Source organism: Lithobates pipiens, unplaced genomic scaffold (assembly GCF_037356315.1).
Source record: "Lithobates pipiens isolate NorthernLeopardFrog02 unplaced genomic scaffold, aLitPip1_a1.2 Scaffold_23, whole genome shotgun sequence".
In the NCBI taxonomy this organism is placed as follows: Eukaryota; Metazoa; Chordata; class Amphibia; order Anura; family Ranidae; genus Lithobates; species Lithobates pipiens.
The window spans coordinates 260,772,030-260,798,784 of NW_027507785.1; the positions used below are offsets into that span (position 1 = coordinate 260,772,030).

The 26,755-nt window shown below is 45.2% G+C and overlaps 2 protein-coding genes across 2 annotated transcripts in view; both read left to right on the forward strand.

Annotated features, from left to right (window-relative positions):
* The window catches only part of XPR1 (xenotropic and polytropic retrovirus receptor 1), a 235,674-nt gene extending 215,124 nt beyond the window's left edge, over positions 1 to 20,550 (forward strand). Inside the window, exons 12-15 of the mRNA XM_077453099.1 lie at positions 2,671 to 2,837; positions 2,937 to 3,076; positions 14,344 to 14,565; positions 17,667 to 20,550. Coding sequence (XP_077309225.1) covers positions 2,671 to 2,837; positions 2,937 to 3,076; positions 14,344 to 14,565; positions 17,667 to 17,727 — 590 coding nt within the window. The 3' untranslated portion in view covers positions 17,728 to 20,550. The remainder of the gene's footprint in view (positions 1 to 2,670; positions 2,838 to 2,936; positions 3,077 to 14,343; positions 14,566 to 17,666) is intronic.
* Positions 20,551 to 25,683: 5,133 nt separating this feature from the next.
* The window catches only part of KIAA1614 (KIAA1614 ortholog), a 137,721-nt gene continuing 136,649 nt past the window's right edge, over positions 25,684 to 26,755 (forward strand). Inside the window, exon 1 of the mRNA XM_077453101.1 lies at positions 25,684 to 25,747. The gene's annotated coding sequence lies outside the window, so the exon portion shown is untranslated. The remainder of the gene's footprint in view (positions 25,748 to 26,755) is intronic.

The following is a 26,755-nucleotide window of genomic DNA, read 5'->3' on the forward strand; positions in this document are numbered from 1 at the left end:
AACAGACAGACAGATATTTAGGGTACGTTTTGTTATGCAATGCCTTCTAGGGGCTGTAGCATACTTAGGAAAAATGATCTATACAAATAATGCTTAAACTCAAAGTGCAATTTGAGTAGTCATGTTTAAAATTAGGGTTATAAATTGAGTTAAGATTTAGAGTCAGATTTATACAAGTACACAGAGAAAAATGTTCTTATAGTAAGCATTCCGATTCTAGGGGGAGGGGCGAGACAAATTGTCCAACCATGCTGGTTTGCATCCTCAGCATCAATAGAAATCAGACAAAGGATGTAGAAATGTATGTATGGTAACAGTTTTTCTCTAACCACCCATTACCCCTGTGTCCTAATATGGAAGTTATTTGTGCTCATCAAATACCGTATATACTCGAGTATAAGCCGAGATTTTCAGCCTCTTTTTTGAGGCTGAAAGTGCCCCCCTCGGCTTATACTCGAGTCATCGCCGTCTGACTGCTCGATCAGCGTATCGAGCAGACAGACGGCGGACATACTACAATTTGAAAGCCGCGCCTCCTTCTCCGCCTCCGCCTGTGATAGGCGGAACACTGAATTTCCCAGCAGCCTGTGTTCCGCCTATCACGGACATCGTCTCATCCTCGTCCGTAGTACGAGGATGAGACGATATCGGTGATAGGCGGAACACAGGCTGCTGGGAAATTGTGTTCCGCCTATCACAGGCGGAGGCGGAGGCGGGGCTTTTGAATTTTAGAATGGCCGCCGAGGCGATCCTGGCAAGGCACGGGACGGAGGCAAGGCAAGGCACGGCACGGGACGGGACGGAGGCAAGGCACGACACGACACGGGACGGAGGCAAGGAGGCAAGGCACGGCACGGGACGGAGGCAAGGAGGCAAGGCACGGCACGGGACGGAGGCAAGGAGGCAAGGCACGGGACGGAGGCTCGGGACACAGGTAGGCTGGACACACACACACACACACACACGGACACACACACACACACACACACACGGACACACACACATGGACACACACACACAGGGATGGATGGATGGAGACACACACACACAGGGATGGATGGATGGATGGAGACACACACACACAGGGATGGATGGATGGATGGAGACACATACACACAGGGATGGATGGATGGAGACACACACACACAGGGATGGATGGATGGATGGACACACACACACACAGGGATGGATGGATGGATGGACACACACACACACAGGGATGGATGGATGGATGGACACACACACACACAGGGATGGACGGACACACAGGGACGGACACACACACAGGGATGGACAGGCATGTCTCACCCTCGGCTTATACACGAGTCAATAAGTTTGCCAGTTTTTTTGGGGGTAAATTGGGGGCCTCGGCTTATATTCGGGTCGGCCTATACTCGAGTATATACGGTAGGTGTTAGATGAACAAGTATACACTCTGCATTGAAATGACCATAGATATGCAAAAATTGTGCCTCTGCGCCAATTCACTTCTGCACAAATCTGTTCCTTAGTGTTAAAATGGTTCTAAAGGTAGAAGTATTTATTTTATTTTTTTAACCTTAATGATTTTTCTGCATTAAGATAAAAAGCCTTCTCGATGCAGCCCTTCTCCAGAGCCCGATCTCGTTCCAGCAGTAGGCATGAGAGCAGCAGCACTCTCAGCGCTCTCTTGCCTCAATGGTCAGAATGGCAGCAGCGGGTGCCATTGACTTCTGCTGCTGTCAGTTGCAGCCAGTGAGGAGGGGAGGTGTCAATAGACACAGGCAGGACCACTTGGGAGCAAGCCTGCACAAGTGCCCCCATAGAAACCAATTTTTATAGGGGCTCTTGGCAAGGATGAGGAGCCAGGAGCGCTGGCAGGGGACCTGAGAAGGGGAAGATCAAGTCTGCTCTGTGTAATGGTTTTGCAGTTAAGTATAGCTTTATTTTTAAGGGAAAAAAATTCCCTTTAGAATCACTTTAAGGAAACAAACTTTTACAGATTCTTTTCACTGGTTTTCCACACATCATAACATAAAAATAGAGTATAAAAAGATTTAAGTTGAAAGGTGAGTTTTGAAAATTATTTACCATCAAATTTTAACAAAAGTTCTATTACCATGGTAGCTGACCCGATGGGTAAGTGATTACAGTATATGGATTCTGAGTGATATGGCGGCCCTCGACTCGACCCTGTGGACCTCTTCTTCCCTTCCTAGTTTCTTCTCTTCCTATCTTTCCTTTCTTCTCTATCTGTTCCTATTATGATTTTGAAGCTCTTTCCTACTTAAGAAGCCAATTCCTCTAATAAACCATACCATTAATGTGCGTTATTGTTATAGTAATAATTATAGTTGAATATATCATTTACATTGTATTGAATATATAACTCTGAACTTCATTACTTCTGTTATATATTATGTACTTAACCTATTGTCAAATACTCTATTGTATGTTAATACAATAAAATCTTTTTGACACAGAAAGGTGAGGTTTGATTAATAAAAAAAAAAAAAATGTTTTTTATTTATTTTAGTACAGATGACACATCTTCAAAATGAAAAATCATTCTGTTTCAAGGGGCAAAAAAAGGCCATGACCTCTGAATGCATGTGTGATTACATTAGCATGACTAACTTATCAGCCAAGGTAATTGAAATGCAACTCACACGTGTATTCTTTGTCTTGCAGCTCAGAATCACTCGGATGCTCAGGTGTTCTTTTACCTGTGGATCGTTAGTTATGTCATCAGTTCATTATATACTCTTATCTGGGACTTGAAAATGGACTGGGGTTTGTTTGACAAGAACGCCGGTGAGAATACTTTCCTGCGAGAAGAGATTGTGTATCCACAGAAGGTGGGAGCTCTGTAGGTTTCTTTTGTTGTTTCTGTTTATTATTCATCTTTGTGTCATTTATCTTAAACACTACTTCTTTCTCCTTTTTTCCTATTCTAGGCCTATTATTACTGTGCAATCATACAGGATATCATTCTGCGCTTTGCATGGACCATACAGATTTCTCTCACAACATTAAACCTACATGGGAATATTTCTGATATAATATCCACTGTCCTTGCTCCGCTTGAAGTCTTCCGGTGAGTAATTGAACACTGCTTCTCATTCTTTCAAAGATGTCTACTCTGTGCTGTAGATAAGTATAAGGGCTATAGTTCTGGCTATAGACCCAAGTGGTCCTTCCTGATTCTGTTATCTTTTCATACTTAATGTGGCTGTTCAGTCATATATTGAAAATTAAAATTCAGCAGCTACAAACGCTGTAGCTGCTTACTTTTAATAAACAGCGACTCGCCTGTCTCAGGAACCAGCGCTGTCTTCTCCTGGCAACTTTGTTCACTGGGCTTCGGTCCCCAGTGCCTGCATACTAATTGTGGGCAGCCTGCTGAGATTGCTTGTGACTTCACAGCCAGCTGCTCACTGTGCATGTGTGGGCCATGCTACTGATTGGTCACACAGCTTTCTGTGCAGGAGGAGGAAGAGCGGAACTTTTCCCTTTTGGTTGAAGTTCTGCTTTAATCTGTCAATGGACTCACTGTTTTGATATAGAAACCATCAAGTAATTTCTTTTTATTCCATAACATAAGCTAAATGAATCTAAAACTAAAAAATAAAAGGAAAATTGACCCTTGCAAAGCTGTAAGGACAGCCCTGTATAACGCCTTCTGTTTTTCTTTATCGTACATCACGGGACACCGAGCCACAGTAATTACTGTATGGGGTTATATGGCACCTTCAGGTGATGGACACTGGCACACCCTAGAAAGGAAGTTCAACTCACCATATAGCCCCTCCCCTTACCAAGAGTACCTTAGTTTTTTTTGCCAGTGTCTTAGGTGTTGGTCACGAGTAAAGATGTGCTGGGCTGAGCTCCACTGGAATATTCCTTTGCTGGGGCAAGCTATGCAACCGGATCCATTCAAAGTGTCTTTTCCAGGCCGAATTGAACGGTATCCGGGCCTCGTGTTGGAAGAAACAAGGTTTTGCCTGTAACGCTTCTTTTTTTAGAGAGCTGTACCCCGGGATCCAGTGCTTGGTTTTTTTCAGCCATATTTCCTGGCGGAGTGCTTTACAGGTCCAGGGGTGTGTATCCCCCAATAAAAAGGGGCCTCGTCCCTGAATTTTTTTAAACGGAGCCCCCACCGTGAGTGTGGTGAAGATTTGGTCTGTCTGGTTTACCACAAAACCCTGCAGCTGGATAAGGTAAGTGGGGATTCCTTAGGAATTTTCTAATTCATATGGGTTTTCTCCTTTAAGTAAAATGTCATGCCTAAAGTCGCCACCGGGGGGCTGTCAAGAACACGTACCTGATTCCATGCTTGTCAGTTTGGCTCTGTGTCATTACAAGCTGTACGGTTCCTCCTGCCCTAGCCCCAGGTAATATTTTGAAAGGGGAGCTTTTTCTTTTAGAATCCCCCCCTCGGTCGGATTGGAGCCCTGCTCACGTTGCTCTTGAAAGTGAGGGGGTTGCAGTGGGAAGTCTGAGGGAGAGGGAGGCGGGGCTTAACGTGGCGCTGACATGCTTCAACGTTCAGACACCATGGCTGTGTAAGCTATAAGTACACCTTTTGCTGGTGCATTTAGCTGATGGAGGGACAGAGAGCAGATGGGGGCATGTGAGTGTTGGGGACACAGGTATTCCCAGAACATGTTTACTTAAGCATCAGGCTGAGCCTTGATAGCAGCGGCAATTGCTGGACTATTTGCTCAGCAGTGGGTGCATTTTCTGGTAGTACCTCTGCATTTGTGCTTGGCACTATGGGCAGAAGTGGAGGTACAAATACCCCAAAAAATAGGGGCTCAAAGGGATCTCCCTCAGGCTCTGCAGACCCTCCCTCTGCAACACCACCCCCCCTTGAAAGGCCTAGGGAGGCTGGTCAGAGTGAGCCATCGGGGTTGCCACTGGCATTTCAGCCCATGTATATATTACTGAGGAGGTTTTCTCCTCAGCCATGATTGGATTGGAGGAAAGATTAGGGGCTTTGATAGCATCTTCACAGAGTGGAAGAAAACACATTAGGTCCCCTTCTACCACCCAGGGCCCTCAGACAGAGGAACAGTGGGAGAGGGAAGATGATTCTCCCTCGGGACGGTGAAGAGGCAGATGACTCCTCTTCCGAGGTATCAAGTGGGGAAGGACCATCTTCAGCTTCACAGGCTGAGAAATTTCTGGTGCAATCTCTTACTGAAATGGTCCGCTCCAGATTTAAACTACCCTTAACTGAGTCGGGTGAAAAGCCTACTTAAGTTTTGCGTGCCTTTCCTGTCCATTCATTGCTGGAAAAGCTTATGTATTCTGAGTGGGATCACCCAGATGAGCACTTTTTTCCTCCTAAAAAGTTTTCAACACGTTCCTATCCTAGGGAGGAAAAATATACAAAGATGTGGGGTATACCAGCAATTGACGCTGCTATATCCTCTGTAAATAAAAGTTTGACTTGTCCTGTCGTCAATGCTCAAATTCATAGCGATTCAATGGATAAAAAGTTGAAGTTCGCGGGACCATGCCTGCAAACCGCTTCTTAAAGGGCAACATACAGGTATGTTAATCTGCCTGTACATGCCCTTCTGCCGACGTACATCGGCGTGAGCCGGTTGGCAAGCGGTTAAACCTATTGGTGATAATTCTCACTTTATCATTGGTTACCTTTCTTGTCAACAAAAAGTTTGGAAACCTTTCTTGTGCTACACAAAGACATGGTTGATTTGAGGCCCAGGGCCTCTTTTCTTCCCAAGTTAGTTTACTCCTTTCATTTTAACCAGAACGTTGTTCTACCATCTCTCAGTCCTGCTCCTAAATGTCCTAAAGAAATAGATTTCTCTTCATGTCTAAATGTATGGCGCACTCTGTTCGAGTTCATCTTCGGCTGCAGCTCCCTTTCGTCAGTCTAACTGTTATTCCTGAAGGTCCTCTTATTAAAGAGGAAGTAAACCCTGATGGGTTTACTTCCTCTTTGATTCCCTGCAAAGGTAAAGCATAATGGACTATTATGCATTGCATAGTAGTCCATTATATGTCACTTACCTGACACAGGAGCCAGCGAAGTCACCGCTGTCCCCTGTAGTCCGGAGCATCCATCTTCTCGGTGGGTCTCGCTGCTGTCATTCGGTGAAGCCGCGATGACATCACTCCCGTGCATGCGCACGGGAGCCGCCACTCACGGCATATCGCAGTTGACAGCGGCGCGCTCAGTGCGCCTGCGCGGCGCTGTCTACGGTGCATGCGCCATAGACAGTGGTGCCTGTCTTTCGGCAAATATCTTTGCCGATATTTCTAGGACCTACAGCTAAGCCTTAATCTAGGCTTACCTGTAGGTCAAAGTTGGTTGTAAGAGTTTACAACCACTTTAAGTTTTACCAGGTGGATGTTCAGGCCTGAGCGGATACTTGCTGTTGTAGTAAGGTTCCTCAGGTGGCATTGCAGGCTTCTTTAAACCGCCCTTGTTAACCTATTGCTTTGTTCCTTATGTTTTTTAGCCTTTCATTTACTGTTGCCCACCTACTTTTGGACTGTTACTGTGCGTTTGTCTTTACTTACCAGGTTCACCACAGCTAGTGTTACCAGTAAAATATTTCCCCTTTGTTCCTGTTCTGTTGAGAACCCAGAATTTGTCATTTTCTTTTACTTTTGCGCTCCCTCAGTGGTAACTGTAAACAGGACAAAGAAGATGCATTTCTTTAATGGGGACACCAACAGCAGTAAGAACTGACAGTTCTAATGCCATTCTAAGATTAAAATACATTTTGCCTTCAGTTATACGTTAGTATTCTCCTTTTACTTTTTCTGTGCTTGCTTTTACTTGCTGGCCACATGGGGGAGCTCTCCTTTTTTTTGTACTCTGACTACACAAAGAAAGTGTTTACACGTTTGATTGTCAAGCCACCATGCTCTGCTTACCCTGAATCATTGACAATACCTGAACTGACTATACATAATTCAGCCTGCTGGCTAACCTAACAGATTACTCTATCCACACAGTTCGAGGTTGAGCAAATCCTGAGGGATAAGGCTTGGAAGGAGGGGATCTGTACCGAGGTTTTAGTCAGAGTTCGTACCAATGAGTTAGAGGGGGATTTCTTGGGGAATTATATTTTGAATGGTTGGGACAATCATGCATAGATCAAAATTCAGCAAGGATCGGGCAAATTTGGATCCATGTATGGGCAGGCTGGTTGTGCAGAAGACAATTTACTAACCAAATTCCTTACAACCAGCCTGTCAGATTTTTCCTGCTCGTTTAGCTATAGCTAGGAGCACTGATCAGTATATCCTGGTGGTGGGGAAGTCTCCCCACTGTCAAAATACAATAGCTCAGCAGCGAGTATTCCCCATCCACATTGACTCATCTATGGGCAGCTTTAGTGTTGAAAAATTATTGCCCTAAGGTGGGAAATATGCAACTGGACTGAAGAGCCATTTTCATTTTCCTCCCTCTTTTGTTTTCTAGCTGCACTTGGGCAGGCAGCTCTAGAACAGGGGTAGCATGCATAATGTGCTATTTTGCTTTTCAAAGCCTCTTTCTACTATATAAGGTCGACATCAACTAGCTCATTCCTAGCAGCTCATCTCCTGTGCCAGTAAATGCAGTGACAGATTCATGTTCTGGCTAGTGCATGCTGCAACCAGTGCTGCGGACAATAGGTAAAAATGCATACAAAGCCAGAGGCTTCAAGTGCATAATGTCCAGGGCTGCAGCAGTTTTCCTCAGTGAGCCAGCATTGGGACATGGCAGGCCACAGCAGACAGAATCCTGGGGTTAGCATGTGAGGCCTACAGTTACTGAGCCCCTCAGCATACCTCTGAATTCCCTCCAAGCTCTGATGGTCATGAGTACTTTAGGAGTGTATAGTTGCTTTTCCTAAACGTTGCATTTGCATTTTTAGTTTTGCAGTATCTGACGTTACACAGTAGGGGCTGCCGCCCTACCCCTGCTTGCGTCCCACAAACTCGAGACCCAGTTTTCTTTTTGTGCTACACTTGGCAGTGCTTCGTGCAGTAAACCTGCACTTTTTACTACTGATTCCCTCTTTCAGTGGATGTTTCCTTTTAATTCCTTCCTCTAACATAGTGTCTGTGCTGGTTTCTAATAGACCCAGACACTGCTCCCAAGGGGGTTTCCTTTTCAAACCATACTCTACTGCAGTCATTTTCCAATCTTTAGCTGCTGGGCCAATTTCCTATGTGGTGACCTGAGAGGGGTTGGCGTTAACACCCAGCATTGACTAGATGGCAGTCACATTGAACCTGATCTGCTATGCAATGCTTGTATGCAAGCCAAGTTAATTCTCTGGATAACCTCCTCTCTGTTCAGTTGTGCAGGGCATTCAGACTTACTGAACAGCAGAGTAATACTGTAAGAAGGCCTGTTTTTGTGGAAGGCTGTCTTTTTGGCTCTTTGCTGGATGAAATCATTAAAGTTCTGATGTGTTGAAAGTGTTTTTTTTTTACCCCAGTTATGCACAGCTAAGGATCAGCGATACAAGTTTACATCTTATTATCCTGCATCAAAAGGTTCCTTTCCTGCCTTTAAGTCAGGTACCAGTTTCCAAACCAACAAGTTTATTTTATCCTGGCAAGCTCCATGACATTTCAGGATATTCAAACCTAGATAAATCTGCCACCACATAAAGACCAGCCCCTACCTTCTCCATCACAGCAGAGGAAAGAAACTGCAAATTGCCTACATCCAGACACTACAGCCTTAGTATAAAGGGGAAAAAAACTATTTAATTCAAATCCAGCCACCTTGACCTCGATGCTCATACAAAAACTCAGGAATTGAGTGATGAGAAGAAAAACACACAAACAAGAACGCTGTTGGTAGGGGGTCACTAGATGGTACCAGAGCACAGTTAAGGAGCTCAGCTGGATAAACTGATATATACAGTATGTTTCTGTATAAATAAGGCATGTATCCACAGGGCCCATTAAAGTTTTTTGAGCGCATACGGACAAATGAAATGGCTCTTTAAAATAAAGGATGCTGTGGTAAAAAGCTCACTGTGACACTGTAAAGATGACAGGAATAGCATACCGGGAGAATCACTGGTTAAATAGGTGAGTCTTTCCTTACCTGGGTCACGTGAGTCACCAAGTGTTGCTCGGCAGGCTAAAGCGGCTTAGCAGGATTGTTACATAGGGGCTTGGTGAGCCCTATTAAAGGGTCTCCTTTCTGAAGTGTTTTTATACTACACCCAAGTACTCTTTTTGTGGCTAGTAAATGTCTTCAAAAAAGAGGATCGGGACTAATGCTACAGGGAAGGGCACACCTATGTCATCAGTAGTTCCTGTTGAACCTAGTCCTGGTGTTGTATTCCCTGAAGGACCAGAGGCTTCTGGGCAATCTGAGCCGCAGCGCTCATCTGGTATTGTGCCTACAGTCAACTCTGCTGCTTCACCCTTTATTACCAAGGATGAACTGTCCTCGGCCCTAGCCAGGTTAGAGCACACGATTGCTGACATGATTGTCCATCCCGCAGGGTGGCAAGAAGCGTGACAGATTCCTCTCCCGGTGCCTCCTAGTCTGGAGCAGGAATGGGTTGAGGATGGGAAAGGGCTAAAAGCTCAAGATTCAGTGGAGTGCCCGGCAGATGAGCCTGCTTCCGAGCAATCTAGATGAAAAGAGATCCAGTTGATGTCCGCCTCAGTTGCAGAGGCTTTTGCCTCTTACAGAGGTGACTGAGCCCCCCTGGTCCTCTTTGGGATCCCTGAGACCTTTTTAGGCTGCACAGGCTTTCCCCCTACACCCCCTGTTGGAAAGGGCGAGTATGCTGATTGGGAACGTTCTGACAGGATTATCGTTCCTCCTAAAAGGTTTTCCCTTTTATATCACATGGATGAAAAGTTTGTTTAAAAATGGGGCATGCCAGCTATAGATGCAGCAGTCCACAAGGTGCTAGGGCCAGGGGCAAGCAGCAAGGCCAGGACCACAAAAGGCCCTCAGTCCAAAATTCTTCTAAACCCAGCACCAAGCCCTCCTTTTGAGGGGACACCCCCCACTCCATTGGGCGGGGGGAAGGCTGCTGCACTTTGCGGATATTTGGAGAACAACAATTCTGGATGAGTGGGTCACTTCAATTTTTATATCTTGCGGTTACAAGTTGGTGTTGCGGGGGGTTCCACCGCAGATGTTTTTGAGATCCAGCGTTCCCCTTAGATCCTCCAAAAAGAAACTTATTGATTCAGGCACTACATCATCTAGTGCATCAAGGAGTGATTGTAGAGGTGTTTGTATTCAAAAGGAGCACATGTTTTTACTCAAACCTGTTTACGGTTCAGAAACTAAACTGGGACACGACCCATTTTGGACCTCAGATCCCTGAACAAGTATCTATTGATACAGTTCTTTTAGATGGAGTCTGTCTGCTCAGTAATAACCTCACTCCAGAGGGGAGACTTTCTAGTTTCCATCGATATAAGATGCATATTTACATGTACCTATCTTTCAGCCTAATCAGAGGTTCCTACATTTTGCAGTAGAGGAACGTTATTTTCAGTTTGTGGCTCTACCCTTCAGGGTTGCTTCAGCTCCCCGGGTGTTCACAGGTCCTAGCACCAGTCCTGGGTCTTTTAAGGGCCCAAGGGATCCTGGTGCTCAGTTATCTGGACGACCTCCTGTTAGAGATCACTCATTACAGTGTCTGGAACAGAGCATAATATACACAGTGCGGTATTTGAAAAGCTTAGGCTGGATCATAAATACCAAAAAGTCAGCCTTGAAACCAGCTCAAAGTCTAAAGTATCTAGGTCTGGTCATGGACACGGTCCAAGCAAGAGTACTCTTGCCACCTGTACGAATCTGTGCCCTGAATGTTCACGTACATCAGATAAAGGGCATCAGACAACCCTCCATTCGTATCTATAGGAGTCTTGTAGAGAGGGATCATATCCTCCTTCGAGGCAGTGCCCTCTGCCCAGTTCCATTCCAGGCCTTTACAACAAGACATCACAGAAGAGGAAAAGCCCTGGATGTGCTCATCTCCTCAGGCACGCTTAAGCCTAAGCTGGTGGTTGCAGGATCAGAACCTGCGAAAGGGAAAAAGCCTTTCTCCCAGTAACTTGGAGAGTACGGACTACAGATGGCAGTCTCTCAGGCTAGGGAGCAACCCTGGAAGAGCTCAGTGAAAATGGTCGGGGACAGAACAGATCCTGGAATTATGGGCAGTACGCCTGGCCCTACGGTCCTGGATGGTGGAGCTTCAGGACTACCTATCAGGGTTCAGTCCGACAATGCCACTGCAGTGGCCTATATAAACCACCAAGGCAGTACCAGGAGTCATTCAGCTCGTTCATCCTCAGACTGTAAATCTGAGGATTCGGCTTTCGGCCGCAGTGTACTGCGGGCTGCCGTATAAGTTCTGATGGCTATTGTTTGGCAGGGTATCTCCCTCCCCTCAAGGCTATTGGTCTGGGTCATCCCAGCAGGTAATGAATATTAGCCTGAAAAGAAAATGGGATTTCTTTGTCATACTTAGCTGTAAAATTCTTTTGTTTGAGTACATCATAGGGCACAGAGACCTCTTTTTTGAGGATTCAATGCTTGCTACAAAACTTCAGTGGGTGTTTTGCAGGAGCTATTGTGCTAAAAATAGCACCTGCAAACCGACCTGCTGTCCCTCCAATGTGAAACTACACTACAGTGCTTCCTGTATGGGAGGGGTTATATAGGGGATCACTTCCTGTCTAAAGACCTTTTGGTCTACCAGTGTCCATTCACCTGGAGATGAAGTATAACCCAGCAAGTAATGAATATTGGCTTGACTTTCTGTCCCATGATGTACTCAAAAGGATTTTACAGGTAAGGATGACGAAAAAATCCTATTTTTTTAGGTTGTTAATCTCGTATCATCTATGCGGAGGTGGCCTTTAGTGTGAGATTTCAACATATTTCGCAGGGCAGGAGGCAGCATGGCCTGTGACCAGAGTGTATGAGGAAAAAAAAAATCTCATACTAAAATGATTTTAGAAAGTGAATTATGGAAAACCGTGTTAAAAATTTGGTAAATCGTTTAAACATTGTCATTAAAAATTTTTTATGGATCCCCCATAGTGCTTCATGTGTGCTTTATGCGTGTTCGATTTTGCTGAGTGTGTGTTTTTTGTTTTTAGCATTTTTTATTCTTCACAGCAATAAACAAAATGGTTTCTGACAGCAATTCTGTAATAAGGCATAATTTAGTCACATAAACTAGTTTGCTTTTTCAAGGTGTACTTTTGATCAAATGAAAAGCTTTATCTGCTTTTACCTACATATGACCTTGATGAAAGTATTCGATTTTCCTTCTTCGTTGCTTGCTTGGTATTATTCATGCAAGTTTCGCCCTCTGCTGTTCACCAGGGGAACTCATATATTACATTTTATTGTCATAGCTTGTCTTACTACTATGTATGCATTATACTAAATACTAAACAGTCATTTTTTAAGACATATTTAGAGCCTGGTTTATGACATTTGTTTTTCAGCCTAGCCTAGCTGCCTGATCTTTAAGTGCAGATTGTTCTTTATAGAAACCTTGTCCGCTTTATTCTCCTAGAATTTTTATGCCTACCCACTTTTTCTAACTGTAGATGGGTAAAAAAAAACTGGATCGCACACCATTCAGATGTACTACAGTGTTTTAAAAACTATAGCAGCCGCTAGCTATAATCACAAGTGAATCCGGCAGGCTGGTTGTATTCCAATTGATCGATCAATTCTAACTGTTCTAATCTCGGCAAGTTCCTGCTGAACCGACCTATGGCCAACCTAAGCCCCATCCATGTTCTAGGGCCATTTTTCCAACAGCTCATCTGTTGTTTATATTGAGCAGCAGTGTTATGTTGATGTGAGCACAGCATTGTCTATACTAAACTGATGATAAAAAGGGAGGCTGTTGTGGTCCTTCTGAAAATGTAAGTTGCATGGCTTTCTGGCCTCAATACTTTTGAGTCACAGAAAACTAAAACTTCTTATATACGTTTTTGTTTCTGTACATTTAAATTTCCATCTGTATATTTTAAAAAACATTGAAATGCTTCTAAGGCCCCTTTCACACTGGGGCGGGAGCTGTGTCGGTAGTAAAACAGCGCGATTTTTAGCGCCGCTTTACCGTCATTTTAGCGGCGGTATTAAGCCGCTAACGAGGGGGTTTTACCCACCAGTTAGCGGCCGTGAAAGGGTTAAAACCGCCGCAAAGCGCTGCTGCACCAGCGATTTGCTGGCGGTATAGCCGCGCTGCACCTTTGATTTAAATGGGCAGGAGCGGTGTACACACCGCTCCTTCACCACTCCAAAGATGCTGCTAGCAGGACTTTTTACCATCCTGCTAGCGCACCGCTCCAGTGTGAAAGCCGTCAGGGCTTTCACATTGGAGAGACAGCAGCGGCTGTTTCAGGTTGGTTTGCAGGCGCTATTTTTAGCACAATAGCTCCTGCAAAACCCCCCCCCGGTGTTAAAGGGGTCTAAAGGTTGAGTTTTTTTTTTTTAACTTCATGCAATCTACCTTCATTATGCAGCCCCCTAATACTTGCCTGATTGTGATCCAGCGATGTGCATGAGAGCAGCTGCTCTCCCTGGTCTCTGACTTCTCATTGACTGTCGATCACAGCCATGAGCCATTGGTTGTCAATCACAGCCAGTGAGAAGGGAGCAGGTGAGGGGCCGGGCCCCATTCTGTGTGTGTTATGGACTCGGAAAGGAGCATGCATGAGTGCCCTCAGAGCAAGCGACTTGCTATGGGGGCATGTGTATCACTTTAAAGCTCAACTGAACTTTCAGGTATAAAACTGTTAAATACATTTCCAGGTGCATGAAAACAAAAGATGTACAAAGTCTTACAGTTTATTTGCTTTACAAAATAGTCACAGCCTCAGAGTTGAAAAGCCTGTCCGCTGCTGTCATTCGGCAAAGAAGGATGTTTGCCATTTGTGGGGAAGCATGGCCTCTCTTCAAAGGTTCAACATGCCCCCTACTATGTTGGAGCTAGAGCCCTTTAATCAGTGTCAAGTTGTTGCTGAGCTATAGGTCTGATGCAGAACATCTCCAATCTCTGCATTGGGACCACTGCTTCCACACAGTGAGCAAGGGTCCCTCTACACAGCATGCTGGCAGGGTGACCAGCTTTTCTACTGAGGCAGTAGGATTGCCTTCTATAGAACACAAACTGTAAGACTTTGCAAACTTTTTGTTTTGTTGAGCCTGGAATATGTTTAGCAGATTTCTACTGTAAGTTCAGTTGGGTTTTAGGATTAGCATAACAGCCAGGCATTCAGCATTTCCAAAAGGAGAATTTAACAAAGGCAGCGTACCACTTTTCACAAGTTTTAAAGTAGAAATATTTATGTCCACATTCCACTCTCACCCCACAGCCGTTTTGTGTGGAATTTCTTCCGACTGGAGAATGAGCACCTGAATAACTGTGGTGAGTTCCGCGCCGTGCGCGACATCTCTGTGGCACCGATGAATGCCGATGACCAAACACTGCTGGAGCAGATGATGGATCAGGAGGACGGAGTGAAGAACAGAGCCAAAAGCAAGATATGGAAGCGCAGCCAGAGTATCTCTCTCCGTATACCACGATTGTCCTCCCAGTGAGTGATACCTGTTAACTGTGTAATAAATAACTAATGTATTTGTATCCAAGTAATGAACAGATCCCAGGAGCCAGATATCTAGTGCACCTAATAAATTCCATACCGCATCTAGAGTTTTCTGCTTTCAATAAGGAAACTATGAACTTGATTGAATCTGATCTTTTTCTTTTTTCTTAGGAGGGGTGGTTATATTTATTCAATATATTGTCAACCTGTACTAAAGAACAACTTCACTGGAAAGCACATACGTTATATGCTGCATCTAGAGATCAGTGTTAGTCTGTCACGTGGAGCCTGATGGTATTCAGAATTCAGGACAGAGGGATAGGAATGTTTGCTGGAGTACGTTCTAGTGAGCATCTGTATGTAACGCTGATATAGTGAGTTGAACGATGCGCTATATTGCCAAAATGTCACTTTATCACGCCTACATAAAGCATATGGCTAAAAGTAGTTGGACACCCCTCCACATTGAGTGCAGGTGTTTCCAGTTAAGGGTAGTACCTGTTCAACTGCATTCAACTGCATTCAAAGACGGGGCCAATTCTGACACTTCTCACATACATGTAGAAATCTAGATTATTTTTTTACTTAAAACCCCCAAATATATATAAATATATATAATATATATATATATATATATATATATATATATATATATATATATATATATATATATATATATATATATATATACATTTTCTTTTTTTATTTATTTTTTAACAGATGCCCTATAGAATACAATTATGATGCAAATAATAAAATGCAGCGCTAGGTTTAATCACAAAATGACTTTGTGCATGAAAACCTACATAGAGTAGGTACAACACAATATAACCTAAACATAAATAGCATAAATTCAAATAAAATGCAGCTGTGCAGCGCAATGTAATTGTGCTATATGCAGCCAAATAATTGCTTTTAGTGCAATCCTATGTGACAATGCATGGTGAAACCAAAGTAGCATACAAAATTGCAAAAACTATGTAAATAAGAAAAATTTTCATGTATTGCTGGAATCCAATATAGTGACTTCTAAGTGCAGCATATAACGTAGATTGGGTGCTCTTCGCCGTGTTTCCCCTCACCTCATTAAGATCAAAGGCTTTTCAGAAAGCTTGCGACCTCCCTTACTTGGGGGATTCAAACATTTTCTTTAGTGGAATCAAAGATTGACCGATGGAAGACTCTGGCATTCCTCTCCGAAAAGATCCATAGACAGCCAATGGAGACCCAGTGGTGTGGACAGCAGGAGATAATGATGTAAAAAAGAAGAAAGGCTTCAATAGTATAGAAAGTCTTCCCAAATCGTTTTATTAAAAGTAGGGAGTTGCAAATACAAAAACACCAAAGCAGATATAAAAATGCAGCAATGATCCTTGCAAGGAAAGAAAGGACATGCAAGTCTGCTTAAAATCAGATGGCGCATGCGCAGAACGTGTGCGTAACGTCCTGACGATTGTTCGTCAGATGTGACGTCATCAGGGGTACGACAACACATCTGCGCATTAAGTACCTCACTGGCAAAACAAGGAAGCGCTGCCATAGGTTGTACAAAATTATGCATGAGAGCTCATTCGGTGAATTAAAAAAAAAAAAAAAAAATTGGGATATTTATTAGAGTATAGCTACTAGTGTGTGTGAAAGCACACTCTCAAATTAATTACCAAAGGGTAAGAGAACAGCGCTTAATGCCATCTTGTGGAGAAATAAGGTAATTTAAACAAAAAATGATAACTAAACAAGAAATGTATAAAGGCCAGCTGCCTTTATATATATATATATATATATATATATATATATATATATATATATATATATATATATATATATATATATATATATATATATATTTTTTTATAAAACAATTTTTTGTAAAAAAAAAAAAAAAAGCCTGTCTCTTTAAAAAATAAAGATTGTATTAACTTTATTGCTAAATCACAAGGAATTAACAATATCCCTTGTGACAGCATGGCCCGTGGCAGGTCCACTTTATGGAGAGATCTGCAGTCTTAGACCCCAAATCTCTCCCCTGGCTTCTAATGCAGCTGATCAGACACAGATCGGTCTGATCGGCTGCTTTCCTGGCCACTAACGGAACCAGAAGTGACAAAATACTCGTAATATCGTTGTCACAAAGCAGGAGGAACAATGCTTGTTCCTCTCTCTCTGTGCCATGCATTTGTCGCTACCAGCCACAGTGCTCCCAGACTCTCCAATCAGACAGGAGAGCCTGGGGACCCCCTTCCATCTCCCCCATAAGTGATCGAGTGGCTGAACCACTCAAAAAATGTCTTCCCTGCTGGGAATCAACGGCTGAAATCTCTAATACAGGCATCATCCCAGTATAACCATTGCAAACCAAGGACGTCCAATGACGGCTGGTTAAACAATTGAGATCTTTTGAACCTTGTAGTAACAGTTTTAGGATGGCCCTTTTTCTGTTTGCACATGGCTACACCCCTGTGCACAAAGCCAGTTCCGTGGAAACCTAGTATAAGGGAGTTTATTGTGGAGAAACTTAAGTGGTCTGGACAGAACCTTGACTCCAAACCTATTCCATACCTGACTTCACAAATGTTCTTTTGGCTGAAGGGGCACAAATTCCCGGACACTGCAAATATTGTCTGTCATAATCAGAAAACGGGAGCCAACTCCCTATTCCTGTCCAGCAAGCACTTCTAGGTGTGAAGGTCAGTTGTCGAGAAACCTTTGGCCATATAGGGGGGAAATTTACTAAAACTAGAGCCAACAAAATCTGGAGCAGCTGTTCTTAGTAACCAATCGGTGTCTAAATTCGGTTCAGTTAAGCTTTGAAAATTAATGACAAGCTGATTGGTTGCCATGCACAGCTGCTTCATATTCTGGCTGCTCCAGTCTTAAGTTACCCTAGTGCAGTGATGGCGAACCTTGACACCCCAGGTGTTTTGGAACTACATTTCCCATGATGCTCATGCACTCTGCAGTGTAGTTGAGAATCATGGGAAATGTAGTTCCCAAACATCTGGGGTGCCAAGGTTCGCCATCACTGCCCTAGTGTCTATCAAAGTTAATTCTTGCATTGTATAGCTTATGTTATCTTCTTTTTCACTCTATAGGAGCAAGGCTCGTGATGCCAAGGTCCTGATTGATGACACTGATGATGAAGCCAACACATGAGGCACTCGTTGCTTTTACCGTTCACTCTCTTCGACCATCTCTACCAAGCTTTCATCCCCACTTCAGGCTTCTTTCTGTCCACTCACCACACCCCTTCATTACAGGGCTGTCCTTCTGTGCGCTTGCCAACTCTTCATTAAGTGATTTGCCTGACCCCCTTCTTCCAAGTCCATGGACAGATGTAAACCAAGAAGCCAAGGAATGACCTCTACGCTCAAGGCTGCTTAGATGGAGTTAGAATATTAAAGGGTGATCATAATCTCCATCTGCTGATTTGTCCCACCTCGCTTGCCTGACTTCAGACAGACTTGATTTAATTGATCTCTATCGCTGTGATGCCACACACAACACCCTGTGCTGGGTTCGTTTTATTCGCAGCTGATCCTTTTTTTGTTGTTTGTTTTACATACTCTTTTTCATTGCCCTTACCCTTGACATCCCCATTCATGCATTTTTTTTGCAGAGCATTATGGACATTTTTTGTTCCCACCCCCCAGCAGTGCTGGAAGGGGTCCCAATGAAAAAGGGGCTGGGGGAGTGACTGAGCTTTGAGGGATTAACTTCCCTACATTTAACGCTTCATCAATTCATTGTTTTAAACCAAAGTTTTGTTTGCTCTTTCTCCATCCTATCTTCTCTCTGATCTTTTTGATCTTCTTGCTGGACGTGTTCGATTCTCTATGCTCATCTTAGTGGTGTGCAGCCACACCATAATCCGACAGAAGCCAGTCCTGCCAAGGGCCTGTATTCTGCTCTTTGTAAGAGCTGAGCACTCCCTTACATAGCCTCAATAGCCTGCACTGGGAGAGCTGTGCCTAACCATTCCCCTAATGAGTACTGTTGGCCATGGAGGTAAATGGTTCACAGACCCTCCCATAGCAGAGTGGGTGAAGTTAAAGCTCTCCCCTTTTACTGCCAGATAAGACATGTCAACATTGCACATTGAGGTGCAATGTATGTCTCAAGTATTCTCTATGACTTCTGTGATAGCAGGCTCATGCACGGCTGTCAACTGTCTCATTGCTGCCTTTCTGGGTTCTACCCACATTTGCCAGCAGACCCTCCCACAAGGGCTGACAATAGGGAACCAGTCTTAATACCCCTCCCTCCATACCCAGCGCTGCAGTAGATGCACAATGCAGTTATTGGGAAGGGGGCAGCATAGTACTAACGTCATTCATTCTCGAAAGACAATGTTGGCTTTAAAGAGTCCATCCTCACCTTCTCCATGAGACAGGTCTAGATGTATAATGGAGCTGCCCTCTCTCACACACCTGTCTGCTTTCTCCAGTTAGTGCAAGGACAATCTTATGAAATAGACCTCCGCTAGGTGACAACATACCTCTAAAAGAGTCTGCCTCTCTCAGCACTGCCCTGGCTCCAGTTCTTTGATGGGCACGAGTCAAAGGGCCATGGTGAGAGATCTCGAGGTTTGTGACCACTGCTTTGTCTTAGCCATTGCTGTACATGTGCATTGCTGTTCAGCTTAGCTTCCTATGTCTGTGTGCATGCTTTGTCCTTCCTTCTGTGCCATGGGGGGAATCATTTGTATTTTTAAAACGGAGCTCAACTGCTGTGTATAGGGAGTGGGCACCAGTTGCTTTTGAAGCCTGATAGGCTGTAATAGAAAGGAACTAAACATCAAGACTGACATTATACCTGTTACAACATCTACAGTAACAATATCTCCTATGTCTGCTTAAAACCAATTTGTTCGTTATTAGGAATATGCAAAATGAACTTACAGGAAGGGACTGTTCAATTGTATTGTGAAGGCAACCATTTTGAAACCTTGACTGATGTCATATAAAACAGCTTATTAAGTTTCTATGAGCTAGGGAGCTGATAGACAACATTGTAGTTCATCCTACAAAATGGCTGACTTCAAATTGTATTGTTAAACTTCTTACAGGGTTTAGGAGTCAGTTTACTGTTGGATTTGTATATAATTAGTAATCTAGCCAACTCGGGCTTTGATACTTACATTCCCTAAATATGTCTCAGCTGTTTACTTGGCAAACATTGCTGTAATAGGAGGAATACCAGAAGTATGGCCACTTATAAGCTGAGATCAAATAGCACCTTCCTGGCGTGCAGCTGTAACTTCAGTCTTTTGCTGGTACTGCTGTGAACAGTCTTCATAATGCGATTACTTGCAACAGGATCGCTCACATCAGTAGAGAGAACAGACACGGCCTACAGGAGCTCCCTCCCTGCCTCAGAGCTGGCTCAAGCTTTGTAGCTGTGATGTAACAAAGTGCTCTTCTTGTGTAAGATGTGATGTAAGGCTGTACAGCAAGGGAATCATACCTGGACGAGGGACGTGGAAAAACAGGGAATAAAGAGGAAATTAAAGCACACTCCGTCCCTCCCTGCTCCCCTCTCCAGCTGTCTGTCCCCACTGTGAAGCTCTCTTCCTGCTAGATGTCTTCAGTATCAGCACTGTGACTTGTTGGTGCATTCCTATCTCGTGTCCCCTACACCCCACATCTAGTCTTATTTCATTTCTCTTCCCTCCACACACTTCATGCTTGCTCCTTCCCTTCCTTCTCTCCAAGCTTGTCCTCTAAAAGAGAGCACAGGCCGATGCTTGCTCTTCTCTGTGACTGTGCAGATAGATTTTTGTTCCCTTTTGATGGATATAAGAGTACATTTTTTTTAATACTGTGGAGTACTTTCTGGTCAGTAGGAAAAAATTTGGCACAAAGTGCTTCTGGTTTGTAGATTGTATAAAAAACAAAAAAAAAACAAATTTATGTGGCTTTATGTGTTTATTATTTTTTTGTTTGTCTTTTTCGTAAAAGAAAAAAAAAAGAAAATAGATTCTGCTGTCTGTTGATTTATTTGGCTTGCAAAATATTCCTGCGATAAATAGCACAATGACTACCCACTAGGGATGAGCTCAGACCTAGACACAACAGACCTAAAAATGCACCTGCACCATTTCTGCTGATACGGAGTACCACAATGCATGGTGGGTAGTAGGGATGAGCTCAGGTGTGTTCACATGGACCACGCGCTTAGCCCGCCAGGAAGTCGGCGCAGTGCTGTGCTAATCACAGGCAGTGAGACATTTCCCGATCTCTGCAGCCGCACATCGGGGCAATGTCTCACTGCCTGTGATTAGCGCAGTGCCACGTCGACTTCCTGGCGGGCTCAGCATGTGGTCCATGCGAACACACCTGAGCTCCTCCCTACTACCCACCATGCATTGTGGTACCCTGCATCAGCAGAAATGGTGCAGGTGCATTTTTAGGTCTGCTGTTATCAGCCCAAATAAATGGGGTGCCTTAATGCAACATGCATGTGTTGAAGTGGTATTAAACCCAAAAATATAATCCCTTGCACCTTAGCAATTATTAAATGTGATGGTTTCATCCATTTTTTTTTTTTTTATGGCTTTTTTTCCTTTTTCACCTTGTGATCTGGCCAGTAACATCCCTCTTGTATGACATTAACAGATCAGCATTGCTCCAAGTCTGCAGTATCGGTCTCCCAGGTTTACATTCTGTATTTAGGTGCTGGCAGAAATAGAGCACATGTAACATGACATGCAGATACCACCACACACAATGTATTCAACTCCAGTGTTGAATATGAAAGACCAGTTTTCAGCACAGATCCTAGCCCATCCGTCATGCCCCTCTGACATGTTTTACCCACATTGGGCCTCATTGTGTCCAGCAGCAATCACAGCGGGTTAATCGCTGGCTGTGTGGACAGCCACAAATAGCTGCAGCCACTCACTGCCGCAGCTGGAATCGGATTCCTTCCACTGCAGTTCTCACAGGCCTAAGTTGCTATTGTGAATGTAGCCTTAGAGTACCCCCACTCTGGATAAATGAGCACAGGGGGCACTTATGGACAGCAGCATTTGTCAGTCTGGTGGAGGGGGTGTTAGATGTAGCAAATTTAAATACACAAACTGATTAAAGCCAAACTTCAGCTCACACTTTATAAGCAGTTGCAGCAGTTTTTTCCTTTTGGGACAAAGGTTTTACATAAAAAAGCTGATTATTGTAAGCACTCCACCCCAAATAGTGTTAACTGGTTTGTCTCTTCTCTATAACTGTTACAGATCACCCATTTGAAAATAGAATAAAGAAAGCCTTGAAAAAAAAAATTCAATCATCACATCCAAGAAATGTTAAGTTGCAATATAATGTTTTATTTTTGGTTTAATACCACTTTAACTCACCACATACAACTGCACTAGTGTGAATGGGCCTTGGAGGTTTTATTTTATGGATCACTGAAATATCACATGAATGCTTACTTTAATTTTTTTTGCGGTATTATTTATGTAAAACTACATTTACAAAGATTAGCACTGCTTAAAATTCTACTACCTTCTGGCTGATAATAGTCAGGTACTGTGAGGTTAGCAGAGCAGAAAACCATTTTATGGTGTAGATAAAATTTTACTTTGTGAGATAAAAATACTAGTTCACGAGCAATAGTTTTTCTTTGGTTAGAGAATGCTCTGCCTTTAAATGGTGATTGTTTTTGGATTGAAAAATTTGCTGAGAATTACCTGCAGCATAGTTCAGGAGGAGCTATTTTAAAGACAACCTTGACCTTTGCAGCTTAACCCATCATTGGTGTCAGTGGGGGGGGGGGGGGGGGACAGTGCACGGACACCAATGATGGGGCACCGTCCCCCCACTGACAACAATGTGTGGGGCACCGTCCCCCCACTGACAACAATGTGTGGGGCACCGTCCCCCCACTGACAACAATGTGTGGGGCACCGTCCCCCCACTGACAACAATGTGTGGGGCACCGTCCCCCCACTGACAACAATGTGTGGGGCACCGTCCCCCCACTGACAACAATGTGTGGGGCACCGCCCCCCCCACTGACATTGATGTGTGGGGCACCGCCCCCCCCACTGACATTGATGTGTGGGGCACCGCCCCCCCCACTGACAACAATGTGTGGGGCACCGCCCCCCCACTGACAATGTGTGGGGCACCGCCCCCCCCACTGACGATGATGTGTGGGGCACCGCCCCCCCCCCACTGACGACGATGTGTGGGGCACCGCCCCCCCCCCCACTGACGACGATGTGTGGGGCACCGCCTCCCCCCCCCACTGACGATGTGTGGGGCACCGCCTCCCCCCCCCCCCACTGACGATGTGTGGGGCACCGCCCCCCCCCCACTGACGACGATGTGTGGGGCACCGCCCCCCCCCACTGACGACGATGTGTGGGGCACCGCCCCCCCCCACTGACGACGATGTGTGGGGCACCGCCCCCCCCACTGACGACGATGTGTGGGGCACCGCCCCCCCACTGACGACGATGTGTGGGGCACCGCCCCCCCCACTGACGACGATGTGTGGGGCACCGCCCCCCCCCCCACTGACGACGATGTGTGGGGCACCGCCCCCCCCCACTGACGACGATGTGTGGGGCACCGCCCCCCCCCCACTGACGACGATGTGTGGGGCACCGCCCCCCCCCACTGACGACGATGTGTGGGGCACCGCCCCCCCCCACTGACGACGATGTGTGGGGCACCGCCCCCCCCACTGACGACGATGTGTGGGGCACCGCCCCCCCCACTGACGACGATGTGTGGGGCACCGCCCCCCCCACTGACGACGATGTGTGGGGCACCGCCCCCCCCACTGACGACGATGTGTGGGGCACCGCCCCCCCCACTGACGACGATGTGTGGGGCACCGCCCCCCCCACTGACGACGATGTGTGGGGCACCGCCCCCCCACTGACGACGATGTGTGGGGCACCGCCCCCCCCTACTGACGACGATGGGGCACCGCCCCCCCCACTGACGACGATGGGGCACCACCCCCCCACTGACGACGATGGGGCCCCGCCCCCCGACGACGAGGAGGATGGGGCACCGCCCTCCCCGACAACGATGATGATGGGGCACCGCCCCCCCACTGACGACGAGGATGGGGCACCGCCCTCCCCGACGGCAACAATGATGAGGCGCCATCCCCCCACGACACTGATGGTGCCCCATCAGTGTCGTGGGGGGATGGCGCCTCATCATTGGGGGGGCAGAGCCCCATCGGTGTCAGTGGGGGGGGCAGAGCCCCATCATCTGTTTTAGTGGGGGGCCCCATTGATGTCAGTGGGGGAGGGGGCGGTGTGCCGCGTGCCCCATCAGTGTCAGTGGAGGGTGCCCTATCATCGGTGTCGGTGAGAGGAATAGAGTGGCAGTGGGGGGGAAATAATGCCCCAAGGGCTGACTAAAACGGGCAAGAGGCCACAGTTTTGAGACCACTGATCTAGGCCAGTGCTTCTCCAGAACCTTTCAAAAGCTTAGATGTTGAGACCCATTGGTAGGGTGATAACATTGCAACACACAGATATTGGTTGGAGATTGGAGGCTTGTTTACAGTTAGTATTTCTTTAATCGTACATCATTGGACACACAGCCATAGTAATTACTATGTGGTTATAGTCCACCTTCATGTGCTGGACATGACACAACCTAAACAGGAAGTTGCCTCCCTATATAACCCCTCCCATATCGAGAGCATCTCCCGTTTCTTCGCAAATGTCTAAGGTGTTGGTCACGAGTGCAGATGTGCTGTGCTGAGCTCCACTGGAGCAATCCCTGCTGAGGCTAGCTATGCAGCCGGATCCAATCAAAGTGTAATTTAGGCCAAATTGAATGGTACCCAGGTCTCCTGTACGAAATAAACAATGTCTTTGCTTGTAAACGCTTCTCTTTTTAGAGAGCTGGACCCCGGTACCCAGTACTTTTGGTATTAATGCCATAAAGTTTTGCTGTCAGGGTGCTATTACAGGTCCAGGATTGTATGTTCCCGAGGGTCCCCGGTTCCTGAAGGTTTGTTAACGAAACCCACCGTGAAGGGTGAAGATTGGGTCTGTTGGTTTTACCACAGAAAACCGTGCGGCAGGACAGGTAAGTGGAGTTTTCTAAGGAATTTTTAAAGTTTCTTATGAGATGTCTCCTTTAAACCACTTCAGCCCCAGATGGATTTACGCCCTGCGCATGACAATTGTGCGGTTGTGCGACGTGGCTACCAAACAAAACTTTTTTTACCACAAATAGAGCTTTCTTTTGGTGGTATTTGATCACATCTGCGGTTTTGATTTTTTGCGCTATAAACAAAAAAAGCGACAATTTTGAAAACGTTTTCACTTTTTGCTGTAATAAATATCCCCCAAGAATATCTAAAAAAAGATTATTTTTTTTTTCCTCAGTTTAGTCCGATACGTATTCTACAAATAAAAAAAAATATATATATATCGCAATAAGCATTTTGATTGGTTTGTACAAAAGTTATAGCATCTACAATATAGGGGATAGTTTTATGGCATTTATATATATATATATATATATATATATATATATATATATATATATATATATATATTATTTTTTTTTACTAGTAATGGCGATCATCATTTTTATCATGACTGCGACATTATTGCAGACACATCCGACAATTTTGACACATTTTTGGGACCATTGGCATTAATACAGCGATCAATGCTATAAAATTGCATTGATTACTGTAAAAATGTCACTGGCGGGGAGGGGTTAAGTGTGTGCTGGGGGAGTGTTTCTGTCTGGGGAATGGCCTAGCAGTGATGCAACACTGATCGCTGCTCCCGATGACAGGGAGCAAACAATTAGTGTCCTGTCACTAGGCAGAACGGGGAGATACTGTTTACATCGGCATCTCCCCGTTGTTCAGCTCCGTGACACTATCGCAGGTATCTCAGCAGCGATAGAGTCCGTGGGTCCCGTGGTCACGGAGCGCGCAGCAGGCACGCGCACACTGCGGGAAATTCAAAGTAATGTACGGGTACGTTACTTTGCCCAGCCATGCCATTCTGCTGATGTATATTTGACAGCAGTCAGCAAGTGGTTAATGTAAATGTTGTCATGCCTAAGTGTCACCACTGGGGGCTGTATGGAGCACGTACCTTCTCATGCTTTGCTCAGAGATCAGGCTGTGTCGCAGAAATGGCAGACTTTTTTTCCTCTGGCTAGCAGGCAGAACTCCGGTAAGTTTGAGTGGTTTTGCTTCCTCCAGACACCCCCACCTGGGCTGAACTCTTCCCCTCTTGATGAGGAGTATAAGGGAGAATTGAAAATGATCGGCAATGCCGTTTTCACCGCCCCTACTTGGCGGTGGCTTCCAGGTCTCCTCCATGTCATCCCTCCCTCTCTCAGAAGCCGATTCCTTCGGATCGGAGGCCCGCGCTTGCGCAGGAAAACTTTTTAAAGACGAGGGGCGAAATGGGAGGTGGGGACAGGGCTTAGTGCGCCATCCTCCAAGGCGGGAGTTTGTTTTAAAAAAAAAAAAACTCCATTTGTGCTGGCTGCAAAATTGTCAGAGAGACATAAGAGCAAAGAGGAGAGTGAAAGAGGTTTTGGTGACACAGGCATTTCCTATTTCACACATTTACTATTTGCATCAGTCTGAGCAATAATGGCAGTGGCTGACTATTGCTCAAGCAGTGGATGCGATTTCTTCTGATAGTATCTCTGCTTTGTGCATCGGGCTAAGGTCAGAAGGGGGGGTTGAAACACCCCCAAAAAAGAGCTAAAAGGGTCTCCCTCAAGCTCTGGAAAGCCTACTCATTTCTGCAAATGGCATCCTCCCCTCAGAGAGGGTAGCTGGTCAGATTGAGCATTTGGGCCATGAAATGTTTGCAACTGTTTTCAACACTCCTGCCCCTGTTTATTTTACTAAAAAGATATTTTTTCCTCAGCCATGATAGGTTTAAAAAAAAAAAAAAAAGTTTAACGACTTTAATCGCATCCCAGTATGGGTCAAAATGCGAAAGGTTCTCTTCCATTGCCCAGGACCCTCAAACTGAGGAACTAGGGCCGGGAGAAGACTAATTCCTTCAGGGGACCATGGTGAGGCTGATGACTCCTTTTCTGAGGTGTCAAATGTGGGAGAATCAGCTGTTTCAATGTTAAGATTGGTGGAATTTCTTGCTGAATGGTCCGCTCCACATTTGTGTACCCTTAACTGAGTAGGTTCGCTAAAACCTCCTCAAGCT